The 17,980-nt window shown below is 38.5% G+C and overlaps 1 protein-coding gene and 1 non-coding gene across 2 annotated transcripts; one reads left to right on the top strand and one right to left on the bottom strand.

Moving 5' to 3' along the window:
* Positions 1-240: 240 nt before the first annotated feature.
* Positions 241-312, top strand: TRNAW-CCA (transfer RNA tryptophan (anticodon CCA)). Its single transcript has one exon. It is a non-coding gene; the product is annotated as a tRNA-Trp (tRNA).
* A 5,404-nt stretch (positions 313-5,716) lies between these two features.
* On the bottom strand, positions 5,717-6,536 carry LOC104608898 (uncharacterized). The gene has a single exon (XM_010275027.3). The coding sequence runs from the start codon at positions 6,196-6,198 to the stop codon at positions 6,004-6,006; it is 195 nt and encodes a 64-aa protein (XP_010273329.1). The 5' UTR covers positions 6,199-6,536; the 3' UTR covers positions 5,717-6,003.
* Positions 6,537-17,980: the final 11,444 nt, after the last annotated feature.

Genomic DNA, 17,980 nt, shown 5'->3' with positions numbered 1-17,980 from the left:
AGCAAGATTCTTTTTATTTGCTAAATTTTTCGCATCTGCCACATCGGTTGCTTAGAGTCCACGTGGCCGAGTATACTTAATTCTCTTACGGCCCAAGCGCGGCGGCTCGCTCTCGCAGCTGTAACCATGTGTGCATCCAAAAAGCACGACCATCGTGGAGGCCGGAGGGTTCGATATAGCCTTGTTTTCGGTTCGAGTATTGATTATTAAAGGCTAGCTTCAAAACAATTATAGTCCTCTGGATCCGTGGCGCAATGGTAGCGCGTCTGACTCCAGATCAGAAGGTTGCGTGTTCGATTCACGTCGGGTTCACAAACCCCCTACAATGTTTTAATACTAAATTACGTTAACTTAGGACTTTTTTTTTAAGTTTATATAATCACACGAGAATCAAAAAAGGTAAGGGTAAAATACAAAAACCCCTTACCATGTTCAAACCTCCCTTATAATTTTACTTTAACAAAAACCTTAAACCGATGCATCAAATTATTTTAAATACTCATTTTACCCTTTTATAAATTAATGTACATATATTTTATTAAAATACCCTTTATACGAAAATCGACAAAAAAATCTCACTATAAACACGATTGGGATTCATGGGCCCTTTATTGCATACTAGTTAGTCGAATTCAAGTTTTTCCCTCACAAAGATAGAACATAGATTGTTCCGGTTGTCACAATGTTGGTCGGTAATTGTTGCTGTATTATGGTTTTCACTTCCAGACAAAAAAGGCGAAGGGGTGGTGGTGTGTTCTCCCATGGGAGGAATTTCAACTAGATTCCCATGTAGAGAGTAAACAGTCTGAACTGTAATTTTGGATCAAGCTGCCTAAATAAAAAGTTGAAAACAGAAACTCATCCACAAATATTTATATTCTGCTCAAAACTCAAAAAGGAGGTTTTTTATCGATTTCATCCCTCATCCATAGCAAGTATTTCAAATCCATTGAAACCCTTGTTTTTCATCCTTTTGAATTTCCATTAAATTAAATTTGGGATTCCACTTCTACCTTTAACAATGGCAAATAGAAAACAAGGAATTTGCACTTTTCCATTAAGTTAAGTTCTCACTTTTCTACTTGGTTTATCCTAGATAACGGATTGTCCCAATCAATGTGATGATGAGTTTATGAACTTGATGAGCTTTTTCCCTAGATTTACAACAACTTTTTTTCTCTATCGTCCAGATAATGGATGTGGGTGTTTGTTTTAAACGAAGCAGCAAGTAGGTAATGGATCATATACCACATGTGTAACGAATCGAATTGCATGAGAAAATCAGTTTGCTCCCTTACTCATTTTCTCTAGAATACTGATTTTACTACTCAGTTGTCAGTTGAATCAGTTCTAATGAGGAGGAATTTTTTATGGAAATGAGTTGGTCCCAATTTGATGGACAGTTCCGTCTGTTCCAAACGAAGTGTAAAGTAGCCTTGGATATTTGGGCTGAAACATAGGAGGGGGAGAGAGACAGAGGCAAAGAAGTTTGTCAAAGATCTGCAACTCCTAGTCCTAGGTTTCAATCTTTTCTTCTTTAGTTCTTATTTTTCCACTGTAGAAGATTGAGTTAATTATTCGTGGGTATATGAGATTTGAATGAAACATGTGGTTCAGTGATTGTAGTTGTTAATGAAACATGAGAAGAGGAATTTTGGTTCGAGAGAGTTTTTGCTACCAAGAGGAAACCTAGCTTACGGTGTTCAAGACATCTCTTTTCCTCGCCGACGACGACTTCTCTGTCTACGGTTCCAAATCCAAGCTTCTCTTCCATGTCGACTCTTACGGTCTTGATGTCCTAGGCAAAGACGAAGTCAACAGTCACATTTCCTCCGATTTGTGCTCAGTCTCCATCTCCGTCAGTCTGCCTCTAGCATTTGAATATCCGTATCTATTAATTGAAGCTTAACCTGTAAATCATGGGTTTGTTGTGATAAATCCTTCTCTTCGAGTGAAGCATCGAAGCTACTGCCAACGGGGCCAAGCAGGAAAACAAAATGGCAAAATGGGTATTTGAAAGAATTTGATACATTGGTCCAACGTTTTTCGTCTGAATCGGTGATGGAAGGGAGGTTTTTGTTAAATTCTTTAAAAGTTTAAAAGAGGTTTCTGTTAAAATTATAGGAGAGATTTTTATGATTATCAAAAACTTAAACTTTAGGAGAGATTTTTGTATTTTACCTAAAAGATAATAAAGATTCTGTGTTGAATGGGCTGATTCCGAGATTCTATTTTGAATGAAATGATTCTAAGACCTTTAAAGTTAATTTATTGCTTTGAGTTTTTAGGACGTGGTACCCCCAGAGCTGTATAGCCCCTCCGTTTTATGAAAAAAAAAATCACACAGGAATCAAAGAGTCAAGGCAACATGGACAGATAACCATGAACAGTCTTCAAGATCACGCATTAGCTTTCTTTTGTCTATCTATCTATTATCACTTATCTCTTGTAGCAAGGGTGAAAGCTATATTCTCTATAAAAGTTTTTCTTTAAGTTAAGGCAATAAACGATGCCCCAGAGATGAGCTGTCAGCGTAGCAACATGAGCTTGAGTATCTGACAAGGAAGAACAGTACAGTATCGGACTCTTCTAATTGACTCTCGCTTATATGTTTGGTTTGAAGGAAAAAAGTAGGGAAAGAAAAGCAAAGGCCATGGGACTTTTCTAATTGATTCTTGCTTATACTGTGTTTGGTTTGAAGGAAAGGAAAGGTAGGGAAACTTGGAGTTTCTATATTTTCCTTTCTTTTCCTACCTTTTCCTTCAAATCAAACATAGCCTAAGGTTCTTTAATTGTCTATTGGTTTAATTTTCAAGGATAAGCAAGAATTTGAATTCTTTAATTGCTCAATGGCATGTCAAGGTGATTAGTTATGCCCTTAAAGGGGTGTTCTTTTTCGGATTTGAGAGGGGGAAGTTGGCCAATGGAATTTAGGTTCCCATTAGTCAAGAAATACATGTTCTTTTTCAGATTTATATGGAGACCATGAAAATTTTAGTTGATGGGTAAGTGAACCCATTTCCTAGATGGATAAATAACTTTTCCACCTGGGGAAAAAGTTACCAACACTTGAATAAGAAAAAATGTCCCTTTCAATAATAGATTTTTATAACTAAAACGGTCATTACCTTACTTACCTGAGAAATAAAATAACATAGATAAATGTATTTATCCGATAAAACCTAAATGTTTCACCATTTAACAATCCTATCGAGTAAAAAAAAAAAAAGAAAAGAAAACAATGAACAATAAATGCCAAAGCTCAGTCTCATGAAAAGTCCTGGGCCCATTTCTCCATCCATGATTAATTCTGACCAAAGATAACTATGAACTTAGAGCTTGAGGCCCAACACAGGTAGATCCTAATTTCACCTCAAATTCTTGAATATAGGAAAAGGAAAGAGTCCCCTGTGACCTGTGAGTTAGTCATCCGTGTTCCACTGTGGCCAAAGGACTGACCACGTGATCCCTACCCCCAATTTTCAGTAGATTCCACCCCATGCCGTGATCTGTAAGCCGTATATTCTATAACCTCCAAGTGGGCCCGAAATGTATTGGTGGTTTATTTGATATTCAACTGGGCCCGTTTTACCACCGGCACTCATATTTTTGAGTCTGCCTAACACTAACACTGTCCAAACGTCTGGAAATCAAACTCAACACGTCCGATCTTGGCTTAAGCAAATTCAATTAAACGAGCTGGAGGGCTTGGGCTTGTTACAGTACAAAATTAATCTCTGGCTACCCACCGTCAAGAATAGAAACATGGATTTCCTGACGTCTCATTGGGAGATGTAGATATCGTTTCAGCCAATTTTTCAGTTGCTTAGGTCCCTGAACTTTAAATTAAAGCTGAAGATAAGTGAAAATAAATACATGTGTATGCATGCATATACACATAGATCGAACTATACGTCTATGTGCAACTTCATCGGGAGTCCAACAGGGGTCCATTATCTTATGTTTCTGACAATTGTTCATGGGGCAACTTCTATGGCAAAAGCTCCCTATCCTTGTGTCTATAATAGGCCATTGTATTGGAGAAATTCCTTGATGTTCAGTTTGGAAAGAGTACAATTACAAATATGTACACTGCAAATACAAAGGTTGGAAATATATAAAGTTTTACACACTATATATTTATAATTTACCCTTCTCAAACTGAGCCTGAATTGCTAGTACCATAAATCACATATACAAAGGCTAAACCTGATCAATCCAGAGGGTGCCGTAGGGTGATGGATGATTGGGATCGATTAGATCATCAATTGTAGAAGAAACACAGTAGTTCGTGCGAGGAATCACTTCTTTGATCCCCCACTGACAGTTTGTCCAATTCACGCATTGGCAAGGTCTTATTGAAAAAATTAGAACATAGATTTTCCCCTAAGGCTAATTTGCATGTACAAAACAATGTTTTCAACCCATGATTAACTTGGACCGTTGAACCATTTAAACCATCACCTAGCCGCTTTGTTGGGCCCATTTTTTCTAAAACCTGTTTCAAAAAACCATTGATTTCATCAAAGAGCCACTAGTTGAAAACCACTGACCCCTTTGATCGGGTCGCTCGAAACTTATGTAGGTCATAAGTTGCATTCGATTATTAGATTGGAATGATTTTTTATTTTTATTTTGGATAACATCCTGACATCTAACATCGGGTCACTCGAAGTTCATTGTTTTTGTTAAAAAACAACTTTTTACCCTTAAATTTCAATTTTTATATTTTTTATTTATTTTTAAAATTATATCTTTTTATTTCAATTATTTATTTTTTTTGTTTCCAATGTGCATAGTAGATGTACATGTAAAGCGCCCAAGTGTGAGGAGCAGATCCATTCCCTCTGACCCACGTACCCATACATAAAACGGTTCAGCGTCCTGATCTCTTTTTTTTTTTTTTATTCATTCCCGATCTCAAAACAGTGTTGGAATTGGAGCTGGCACGTGCTTTTCAAACAAATATTCTAAATCACCCTCATGGACATCCGAGACCGGCACCCAACTTGTGGTCCCCATCTGGAAAACCTGATGGGGGAGAAATTAAGGTATACAACCATTTTGACCAGGAACTTAAACAATTCCTCCAAATATTGCCATTACCGATTATAAATTCAAAACGACGACCACGTATTTTGATGATGAATGCTAATCATGGTGTTAATTTACAAAATGATGGTCAAAATTATCATATCTTATGAATGATCTCAGATTCATTTGGATACGAAACCTATCTAATTGAGAGGGAAACGTTTAAATGTTTAATGGTAGGCCCTACTCTCCAGTCCTATAGATTAGTGGTGGTCGAGGGAACACACAAGGCAGCTTGCCACCGTGAAGAGGAAACAGTTGCACTGTGGTTCGCGATACGTACTGGATGTGTGGGGCCACAAAATTCTAAGCCGTCCAGTTTTGACTTTTGAACTCCAAAGGACAGAAAGAAATATCACACCCATCACGCATCGTGATCGTGGAACCCCTGCACTACCGTTTGTGAATACTACAACGCAGCCACTAAAAACATGATTCGTGTCGTGCAAGGTGCAACCAACATCAACAGTTTTCATCTGCACTCTCCACGAAAACAGAAAACCCAAACATCTCCAGAGATGAAATGAAAAATGAACCACGCCAAATAAACGATGGGAATCAACTATAGTAGAATCCGTCAGAACCCCTCGATCTCCATACGCACCGAACAGAAGTCAGAAGATAACAGAAAGAGGTAAGATTCAAACTTGACGGTTACATAGCGATTTCATAACAAATTAGTTTTTTTTTTTTTTGCTCCTTTTTTAAGCTCAACGAGACGGTTTAAAACCCTAGCGCAAAACAAGCCATCCGGCTGGAAAAAACAAATCCGTTATGTTCTACGGATGGAAACACAGTGATAAAACATAAGCGCTTGATTAAAACTAAAGACAAAGAGATGTTTATATTCACAGAGATGGATGAAGGAAAATAAACTCAACGGAAAGAGCCTTTCTGTGAAAGGAGACGTCAAGAAATACTTCTCTTTCCCGGACGATCCGCCACCCTCAAGGTTTTGTCAATGAGCTTTCTAGCTTGCCTGCTTCGGATCTCGACTTTAACGCTAGAACTCCTGTCCATTTTTATGTAGGGCTTCTTCGATTTCTTCAGAGCTCTCACCTTCGATTTGATCGACTGAACTAAGTTCTCCAACTGATTCGCCATTTCTCTTTTTCCAACTATCTATCCACCTTTCTCACTCTCACTTTGAATGACAAGTTACTACCTGCTATTTTCCTCACACAACAATAGCAGAGAGACGAGAAACACTTTTCTTACTTACCAAATCTATTCTTCAGTCACGGTAGCATCCGTTCCATGTTTTCTCTCTCTCTTGGTCTCTTGGTCATGGTCCTCCATTCCTCCTCATGGAGATTGGAGAGAAGAGAGATATTCGACTCCTCGCCTTGCCTTCACAGTATTTATTGAAGCTTGGGCGAAAGAATAGCACTACCGTTTGTCAAAATTACGGAAGAACCTTTTCTCCCTCGCAGTCGCAGACGAAACTCGAGCGGTCAGCCTAATGCTTTACAGCATTTTTGGATTTTGGACAGCTCTGATCTCTACATCGCATTGTTCCTTTGGTATATTTGCCAGTAGAACCCGACCCGACCCGACCCGACCTTGCCTTGATTCAAGATTCTAAAATTCTAAAAATCTAACCGGCCCTAGGCCCTCGCCTCGGGAAAGAAAACGAATACTCCATCCTATTCCTTGACCGTGAGTCCGTGACCCATATTCTGGATAATCATGTACAAACCACCTCAAAGACTCGAACCAATTTGATCGGCTTCGCCAGATCAGAAGGAGAACTCATTTCAACGGTGAATAATAAAGCCACGTCGCCCATGTTAACAGTCCAATCATAGCCCTCGGTTTTATTTGTAACAAAAACCACCCTGTACTATGGCATGAGCATCAATAACAATTACTCCACTCCACTAACGATATCAGAGCGCAAAACGGCAAAAGGGACCACTGAAGACCGGAGAGTAATTACAACTAACTCTTTTTATGGTCATCTAAGTCATGCAATTGGATTAAAGACTAGGCAGTGGTTAGCTTGAATAGCTGACTTGCAATGAGAAGAGGGAGCCACGAGTTCAATTTTCAATAGCGTATGGGGACAGTCTGCTATAACTCAAATTAATGAGTGGCTGAGACGAGATATTTTGGAATAGGAAATCGAAACGATGCAGAGTCCATTGATGGATTTATTTGACCTCAAACCTTTTCATACAATTGCATAAGTCTTGCCGTCTGATCAGTGGGTAAGGATCACTCCAATTGATTGGATGGGCATTGGTTTGGTTAGGAAGAATAAGAACAGGCTGAGTATTTTTATAATATGAACTAAAGACCAAAAGTCCAAGACCCAGACCCTCTTCAAAATTTGGGAAGGGAAGATGAATTCTTAAAACTTACAATAGAAAATATGAACTAAAGACCTTATGTCACGTTTTATAATATATGAATTAACCCATGTCACAAGGTTTTAAAAATCATATACTTCCTATATGTCACATTTTCTCATGGGCTCCATGAAAAGTAATTTTAAAATGACATCTGGCACATGCTTTCTCTCTCTCTCTCTAAAAAGTCAAAAGTCAGTTTATTCAAATCACACCTATGAATGGTATGCCCAAATTTATATTAAACAGATTTGTCTAATACTTTCAAAGATCTAATCATTGATCATGACCCTCAATATAATGCATCAACACCTAACATGAATATGACCACTTGCTCATGAATTCTTTTTTTTTTTTTTTGTTCATGGGGCTACCCACCCCCCTGAACCCAAAAACCCCCATCCCTAGCTTGTATGTCTGTGGCATCTTATTCATTTGTAGAATAGTCATTGCTTAAGGGCATTTTGGGAATACCATAAAGCACATATTTGAACAATACATTATGTGTGATAGGTAGAGCAGTAAGTTTGTCTTCTTTTATTTTTTATAACGCTATTTAATGGAATATGTTAGGGGGGTTCTTTGGAGGCATCTAAAAGTTGGGAGAAGTTTTAGACATTAGTATGAAGGCATTACAATTAGGTGGGTGTCAATAGGTATGCACCACATCCACATCAGCTAAATCATATTGTTTTTGCTGGGGTAATAATTATTTAAGCAAGGTTCAAAATGTCGATAATATCATTGTATCGTACACAACATATTGTTATCGAGGTTCAACAAGATTATGACTACTGAGAGTCAGATGATTCTAGTCATGGTTTTCAAAACCGGACCAGACCGGATGGTTGGATTGGAAAAATTGGGATGATCGATTTCGTTTTACCTTAGAACCATTATTTTGTCAAAAATTGTTGATTTGATTAGAAAATCGCCGATTCAAGTGGTTGAACCATTTGAACCGTCTAACTGTTTGGTTATTTTTTATTTTTTTGTCAGAGCAGACCGTTCATTTAGTTCAAACGATTTGACCGTTCGACCCGAGAACCGGACCCCTGAGCGGTTCATTGTCCAATTCAATTTTAAAAACCTTGATTTTAGTAATTAATTAATTTATTATTATTATTATTATTATTATTATTATTATTATTATTATTAATTTGTTGAAAACTCACGATATACAATTTTTGTGTATATATTTTCAAGTTTCAACTTTGATGTTGAGAAACAAAAATACTCGTGCTGGTGGACACCCTTAAATTTCCTTTTAGCTGAATCTAGCCCGATAGCATCAGGTCTACATTTTGCGAAAGATTGGAAGCAACAAAGAGTGAATGGGGAAAGCAGTTGCAAAACAATTATGAAGGCTTTATCAAGAAATGGGGTCGACAGTGATGTGGAGATTTATTTCATTTCAAACAACATTTTGAAGATAAAGGAAAGGAATGTATGATCTCAAAAAATGATATATACCACTAAGGCAGCACATATGGTGGTGCAAATGGTTTTTTAAGGTACAACGGGATGGGTGGGTTCTCCACGGTGGAGACTCCATCTTGCATCTTGGTTGCTGCCAGTTGGGACGCAGAGTTACCATCACAATCTCAGCTAGAGTCATCTTTATTTCTTTTCCATTGTTTTGTAGTGTATTTCTTTGCATTCATAGGTATGCTTTGCATTGGACTATGATGCCGGAAAAACATGATAAACAGAAAATTTTATAACCAATCGAGTGATGAAAATGGTAATCAATCGGGTGGTTTTTATCAAAATTCATTTAAGGTTATGTTTGGTTTAAAGGAAAAGTAGAGAAAGAAAGGAAAAGGTAAGGAAATCTTTACAAACCTTATATGGATTTTCATTCCTTTCCTTTCTTTTTCCTACTTTTTTTCTTTCAAACCAAATACAGTCTAAGGTTTTAATCGGTCAAATCCCTTAATGGTATCTAAAAGTATTATTTACTACAAAATAAAAGAGATTTTCAAGAAGGAAAATCCCACTGCCATTAGGACATCAAATCCCGCGCTGCCGTAAGGGTTGGGGAGTCAAGAGGATTATAAAAAAAGGGGTTTTCGGTTTTTCTTTGATGGGGCCGAGGATTCATCAAAGGTGGATGCTGCATTTGATTTGGAGGTTGAAGAAGGGGAGGATTTGTTTGATCCTCAGGAGCCCATGAGTTTAACCAGCAATAACCCAAAAATGATTTTACAAAAGAGAAAAAAATTAACACAGAAACAAATTAACCCAAAAATGATTTTATTATTGTTCTGTGTTAAAGTATACCAGAAATGACTTTTTATGTTCTAAAATATATCAAAGTAAAATGTAGCCGTTGTAGATGAAGTCGTTGACGTCTTAAAACCACCGTAGGGAGAAAAGTAATTGAACCACGGCAGGGAGAAAAGCACAAAGTAAAATGAAGCCGTAGAAGCACAAAGTAATTGAACCTAATAGGAAAGTGAGTAATATCCCACGAATTAGGAAGGTGTATAATAGGAAATTACAATTAAGAAAGTGTATATCCTCTGAGTTAGGAAGGTGTATATTATCTTGCTAGACTTTCCTTTTTCCTTTATTTTCTTTTTCTTTTACTTACTATTTTTCTGTCCACAACTTGTATATATACTGTGGCCTTCGGCCCCTCTTGTATATGTCTTTTATGAGAAAGAATTTCTCCTTTGTTCTTCTCCTTCTCTGAATTATGGTTGTATGGTTTTCTCAATTGTTTCTTAGTTATTATCCCCTTCGTGGTTTTCTTATGGTATTAGAGTTGTGGTGAGTTTCACCACTGATTCGTTCAGAGGGTGTGTGCCCATCGAAGAAGAGGAGTCGTGTGACTCGTAACAGTGAGGTTCGGTGTGTGCCAAACCACTCCTTCAATCCAACCGTATTTTGGGAAACCTCATATCTGAAGCAATGACTGGGAGCAGCACATCCACCTCTTTCAAAATTCCATCAATCAGTGATCCAACGTCTATATATTATCTGAGCTCGTCTGATAGTCCAGGTATGCTTCTAAGCCAAATCATTCTTAATGGAGAGAACTATCATATTTGGGAAAGGGCTTTTCAAAGAGCTCTAAAATCTAAAAACAAATTGAGTTTCATTGATGGGACTCTAGAGAAAGACAAGGCGGATGACATTGACAAAAATACTTGGGATAAATGCAATGCTATGGTTGTTTCATGGATCTTTAATTGTGTCGACAAAAGCATACAAAACACTATAATTTCCGTTGATGACGCTAGAGAGTTATGGATTGAACTCCAACAAAGATATCATCAAAGTCATGGTCCCCGAATATATCAATTGAAATGGGAATTAAATGAATTCAGGCAATGGTCATTGAGTGTCACAGATTACTATGCTAAACTAAAGGGAATATGGGATCAGTTAGATCAGTACACTAAAACCAACACTTGTGTATGTGGATCGACGTGCAAAACGTTGATCAATGTATTGGAAGAAAGAGAGAATGAAAAGGTCTATAAATTTTTAGTGGGCCTTGATGATCGTTATGGTACTATTAGATCAAGCATTATAAGCATGGACTCACTGCCCTCACTCACTCGATGCTTTGCCATGATATCAAGAGAAGAGTTACAATTGAAGGCAGGGCAGCGCGAAGATCCAAGGGTACAAGTTGTTGCCTTTGCAAGCCAAGGTAAATTAGATCAAAGGGGTCAAGCAAGTGAAGGGCGAGACTCTGCTGATTTACCCGTAATCTGTACTCACTGCAAGAGACCTGGACATGACAAAACCCGCTGCTTTGAAATCATCGGGTACCCAGAACACTAGAAGAATCAAAACGGAGGTAAAGCATGCCGTGGTCGAGGACGAGGGAATGGAAATTGCGGAGGCAAAGGAGCTACGGCCAATGCCATTCAAGGCCGAGCAGGTGCTATCACTGAAGAAGTGGGAGCATCAAACAACACCATACAAATGATGTCCCTCACGCAAGCCCAACTTGATCGTTTAATGTCTCTATTGGGTATGGGTGATTCAGAAAACATGATCCATGATGCACTGTCTGGTAAGAAATTTCCCTTGGTTCACTTATCAAATTGGATTATTGATAGTGGTGCGTCACACCACGTTTCTATTAATCTTAAAGTCTTCGAGAATGTTCGAGAGGTTGGAAGGAATGAAAGAGTCATCATCCCAAATGGGGATTCTTTGAAAGTGAATAAAATAGGGGGACATCATGATTAACAGACATATCAAATTAAAAGATATTTTTTATGTACCAGATTTTAAATGTAATTTGATATCTTCAAGAAAGTTAAGTGAGGATATGGGTTGTGCTATTACTTACTATTTGAATGTTTGTGTAATATAAGACCCCACCCGGCGGACGCTGATTGGACTGGGTGATCTCAAGGATGGCCTGTATTATCTGTGAAACACACATAGTGCTCTTGCAATGGCCACCAAGAAGAATACAAAGGAATTATGGCACAAGCGTCTAGGACATCTTTCTGAAAAAAAAAATATCGTACTTATCTGGAGTATGAGGTTTTGACCGTAACGGTAGTTATGTTGAGTATTGTGATATATGTCATCGTGCAAAACATACACGAATTCCTTTTCCTTTAAGCGACAATAAAGCTTCATGTGCATTTGAGTTAGTACATTGTGACTTATGGGGTCGGTATTATACTCCATCTCTCTCATGAGCCCATTATTTCTTAACCATCGTGGATGATTTTACACGTACTATGTGGGTATATCTTTTGCATGATAAATCAGAAACTCAAAGGGTCTTTATGTCCTTTTGTGCTATGGTTAGAAAATAATTTGGGGTTGATATCAAGATAGTTCGTAGTGACAATGAAACAGAATTCTTAGGGACTCTCAACGAATTTTTCTTCAACCAATGAATCATTCATCAAACCTCCTACATTGGGACACTGCAACAAAACGAGAGAGTAGAAAGGAAGTACCAACACATCCTCAATGTGGCGAGAGCTTTACGCTTTCAAGCCAATTTACCCTTGAAGTTTTGAGGGGAATGTGTTATGGCAGCAGTTCATCTAATTAACTACACTTCAAGTAGTGTGCTGGGAGGTCGCACACCATTTGAAGTGTTGTTTGGAAAAATACCCAATTATTCTCATATTAAGGTTTTTGGGTGCTTTGCATATGCCAAAAGGCAAGGCATTGGAAATGATAAGTTTGGAAAACGTGCCGAGAAGTGTATTTTCGTTGGTTTCCCATATGGAAAGAAAGGATGGAAAATGTATAATTTGGAGAAAGGAGATATCCTTACATCCCGAGATGTACATTTCTATGATGAAGTCTTTCCTTTCAACAACAATGAGGCAGTCAGAGGAGAACGACTCCCAAGTGAGGGGGAGCACGTGATTGTGGGAGATGAAAATGAGCCATTTAGGGATAAGAGTCTTGTTGGGGCTAATGGAAACCAGCATATAGGTGCAAATGAGGAAGGGGTCCACGCAACTAATGAGGAAACAAATTCGGAAGAACACCAAGGAACGAATGCGTCTAACCAAGCTGCAGTGAGCACACCACAAAGAAACGAAAATGAGCAATCAGTTCTGCAACAGGAGCGACCTCAACGAGAAAGAAAATGGCCTGGATATCTAAGAGACTATGTGTGTGACGCGATGTTACTACCATCCAACGTGAACTCAGTCCGAAAGGCAGCCGCAGGTAAGGACTATTCTCTAACACACTACATTTGCTAGAGTAAATTTAGTTCAACTCATAAAGCTTTTTTTAGCGGCCATCAATTCTCATGATGATCCAACTAGTTATACACAGGCAGTCAAAGATGAACGATGGATTAAGGCAATGGACAAAGAAGTTAAGGCTCTGGAAGAAAATAAAACATGGGAAATTGTGACTTTGCCTCCAGGGAAGAAAGTGATCGGATGCAAATGGGTCTACAAAATTAAATACAAATCGGATGGAAGCATCGAACGTTTCAAGGCAAGATTAGTTGTGCAGGGCTTCACTCAAAGATGGGGAGAGGATTATACAGAGACTTTCGCCCCAGTAACAAAGCATGTGTCTGTTCGTGCTTTTTTAGCAGTGGTAGTAGCAAAAGGATGGGAACTTCATCAAATGGATGTAAACAATGTGTTTCTGCATGGTGACCTCAAAGAAGAAATTTACATGAAACTCCCACCAGGTTTCAGCTCCGAAAAACCAAATGCAGTATGCAGGCTACAAAAATCTCTATACGGCCTAAAACAGGCTTCTAGAAATTGGTTCGCAAAGCTGACAGCATCCTTGCATGAGTATGGTTTCAGGCAATCCACTGCGGAAAGCACTCTCTTCATATACAGAAAGGGAAACGTCTTTCTTGGTCTCTTGGTGTATGTTGATGACATTATACTAGCTGGGAACAGTTCAGAAACGTGTGCAGAGTTCAAGGCGTATCTCAACAGTTGTTTTAAGATAAAGGACCTAGGAAATTTGAAATATTTCCTTGGGATAGAAGTAGCTCGGTCCACTACTGGATTGTTTTTGAATCAACACAAGTTTGTTCTAGACATTTTGAAAGAAACTGGACTAACTGGATGCAAACCCGTAGACACCCCAATTGAGCAAAATCATCATTTGGGGTACGCTAATGGGATTTTTCATTATGATCCCAATCAGTACCGAAGATTGGTGGGACAACTATTGTATCTGACAATCACGAGGCCCGACATTACTTATGCTGTGCATGTGCTTAGCCAGTTCGTCCAGCAACCCCGAGTTGAACATTGGAACGGCCTGGTGCACATTCTGATATACCTCAAGGGATGCCCAGGGCAAGGTATATTACTAAATGGTGAGAATGACATGGTATTGCGAGGATACTGCGATGCAGATTGGGCAAGCTGCCCTTTGACCAGAAAGTCAATAACAGGATTGTACTTCCAACTTGGTTCTTCTCCTGTTCTTTAGAGGAGCAAGAAACAACCCACAGTATCTAGATCCTCGGCAGAAGCAGAACATAGGGCCATGGCCATGGCTACTAGTGAAGTAGTCTGGTTGTAGAGACTATTGAGTGAATTATTAACACCACAGTCAGGAACCACTAGTCTTTTCTGTGACAACAATGCAGCTTTACACATTGCAAGCAATCCCGTTTTCCATGAGAGGACCAAACACATCGAAGTAGATTGCCATTTTGTACGTGAGAAGCTGCTTTCTGGCAAAATTTTACCGTGCTACCTTCCATCACATTTACAGTTAGCGGATTTGTTCACTAAAGGTCTGGCAAGCGACAATTTCAATTTCTCCTTTGCAAGTTGGGCATTTCGAACCCTCATGCTCCAACTCGAGGGGGAGTAATAGGAAAGTAAGTAATATCCCACGAATTATGAAGGTGTATAATAGGAAATTACAATTAAGAAAGTGTATATCCTCTGAATTATGAAGGTGTATATTATCTTGCCAGACTTTCCTTTTTCCTTTACTTTCTTTTTCTTTTACTTACTATTTTTCTATCCACAACTTGTATATATATTGTGGCCTTCGGCCCCTCTTGTATATGTCTTTTATGAGAGAATTTCTCCTTTGTTCTTCTCCTTCTCTGAATTATGGTCTTATGGTTTTCTCAATTGTTTCTTAGTTATTATCCCCTTCGTGGTTTTCTTAGAACCACTGCAGATGAAGTCGTAGAAGCACAAAATAAAGTAATTGAATCATCACAGGGAGAAAAGAACAAAGTAAAATGATGTCGTAGACAAGGTTTCAAATTTCGCAACGTATCGTATCGGCCGATACGCATCGTTTCGATATAAATCCAATACATGGAATGCATAGAAATTATCTGTAGCGTTCTTTTTCGTATGTATCGATCTGTATCGGGCTATTTCAAGTCTTTATCGGCCGATATCAGAAACAGTTCGATACACCCTGATAGCAGTCCTTTTAAATTTGAATTTCAATTTTAGCGCCTAATTGGAATTCTCTTCTCATTAATTTCGTTAATTAATAACCCTCTTTCTCATTAAATTCGTTTTGTTAGTATAAAACTACAAACTTACCAATAGCAAAATTCAAACCTTGGACATTAGACTTTAACAACTAGAGAGGTTCACCACTAAGCCACGCCCATTTGCTTGTTATAGGTTTATGCATTTTTTTTAAGTAAATTTTCTCTTTTTCTTAGTGTATGCTTATCAATAAATGTTAGAATTAATTATTAAAATTTATGCATTAGTAAAATATTAAGATAAATTATATTGATTATTTTAAAACAATATATATCAATATACATTTTAGTTTTTTTTTTGTTTTTTCACATTTGAGTTATTCCATCATTTGTCAATAGTTACTAAGTGTGTTCTGATATCTCGAATTTTATATAGACCATTAAATTATAGTTTTTTTTACTTTTAAATAACTTATTTAAATCATATAAAACTTGTAACTATCATTATTAATATATTTTTTAGGATTTATTTGAGTTTTTTAGCATATTTATGTGTATCTTGATTTTTCATCCGCATCCATACGTATCCAAAGTGTATCTCGATATGTCTCTTAAAATTATCTTTCCGATACACCCTACGTTTCTAATACTTTAAACCTTGGCCGTAGAAGTACAAAGTAATTGAACCACCGCAGATGAAGCCGTTGCAGATGAAGCCATAGAAGCACAAAGTTGCAGATTAAGCCGTTGATGCCTTTTGCCTTTTGGGGTTTCAGTTGTAGATGAACCACCGCAAGGAGAAAAGCACTAAACCTTTTTTGTCGGTCGCCAGAAAAAGCTTGCCTTCGCCGGTTGGAGAGGATAGCAGAATGAAAAGTTTTGGTGGAGAATGGAGAGACGCCAGAAAAAAGAGAACGAAAGATTTTTTCACAAAAATACTTTGAATGAGGGTTTGGCTAATGAGGTTCATGGTAAACGCCCATTTATCATCCCCGCACGAATGAAAAATCCACACGCACTTATAAACACGTGTCATTCTCTCATAATGTTCGAACGGTGTTCGAACCCATCAAGTTTTGACTGAAGCCGAACCCCCTCCCCGTAAAGCCATGGGGATGTTTACGGTTACCGGCAGTTGTCTTTGTTTTGAAAAACAAAATCATGTATTATTGGCTAATAAGAGTTATTACCACCAGGTGTCCAACTTACACCATGCTCAGTGGCCGGTGCCTGCACCAAAATACCGATAAACGATTCTTGTCCCGACTCGGGATCTGCTACCCACAACGTTAAATTCAAATTTGCGCCCCAAAAACGCCTCGTACAATGAAAGCCTGCCAAGCGTCCTCCCGCTCCTGCACCTGCCTTGATGCGTGCGAAACTAACGTCAGGGACGTTAATTCATTCTGTTAGCTCCCAAAAGATCCAAAAATCTCATTCCGCTTCTCTTGACTCCGTTCTTTGTCATCTCATTTCGGTCGAGAACTAACCTTGAACTCCACACTTGCTCTCCAGCGCCAGACAACCAAACTCACGCTCCACGTTTCACCTCCTACACGTACTACCAGACTCCCACCAGGCCACCACACTTCACTCATTGCTCCGCAACGCAAAAACCTTGTGCATGCAACTCGCCCGTCCGTACATTTATATAGATTTTATCGAGGGTTTTATAGTCCCGGGTGTTCTGCATTGAACTTCAAATGGGTTCCTATTTTATCTCATTTCAGGCATTTTTTCTTCTCTTATTTTTATTTTTTTTTCTGTTTTGTACTTTTCGTACATATTTCTCGCTGTATGGAGGATAAATATCTGTGGTTCTCTCATTTTTTTCCTAAAAACCCTGTAAAGTGGGTTTGGTTGTATTTCTATAATGTTTTCTCTGATTGTTCCCTCTTTGAATTTGGAAAATGGGTATTCTTGGAGTCTTTTTATCATGGTTTTGATAAATTTAAACTCTCCATCCAACTACTTTAAGGGTTCGTCCTCTTTAGCATTTTCGTATGGTAATATACTAATATTCTGTTTCACATATAGTATAATAGAGGTATTGCAGGACGGTATGATCGCCAGAATCGATTATCTGGTGGCTGATAGGCCGAATGTAGTCCAAATTTAGTTCTAAACTTCTAGGACGAGAGAGAGAGAGAGAGAGACGCCGGATATATTGCCCAGCTTGAATGGATGAGGTGCAGGGGTCAGGTTACACAATGCAGGTCGAGTCTTACAGACTAGTCCTTTTTAGCTCCGCACACTCTGAGGAGAAAATGCATGTGAGAGGACACTTGGCTGATTTTCATTGTGTGGAGCACTTTTGGAACGCCAGGCCATGGGGTGCAGATTTGAACTCCATCCATACCTACAGAGCAAGAAGGGAGATATTCCCAATGTGCAGTCGTCATATCTCGTGGGTAGAGATGTGGAAACATCTGTTAGGTAGCAGATCAGAGCTCCAGTCCCAGGACGGTAAAGATGATACACCACGTCTATGACAAATGGGATCCATGTGTACAGAGTTAACATGTTGCGTTATGACTGGCCCAATATTTGGAGTAGACCTCTTGAAAACCCGAATTCGCTAAATTAATTGTGAAAGCTCTTCCCCGCACACCGTTCCAGGGTCATGTGGCTCAAGATCCAA

The sequence above is a fragment of the Nelumbo nucifera genome, chromosome 5 (genome assembly GCF_055504915.1).
Source record: "Nelumbo nucifera cultivar China Antique chromosome 5, China Antique-T2T, whole genome shotgun sequence".
NCBI lineage: Eukaryota > Viridiplantae > Streptophyta > Magnoliopsida > Proteales > Nelumbonaceae > Nelumbo > Nelumbo nucifera.
This window is presented reverse-complemented; position numbering and strand designations above follow the sequence as displayed.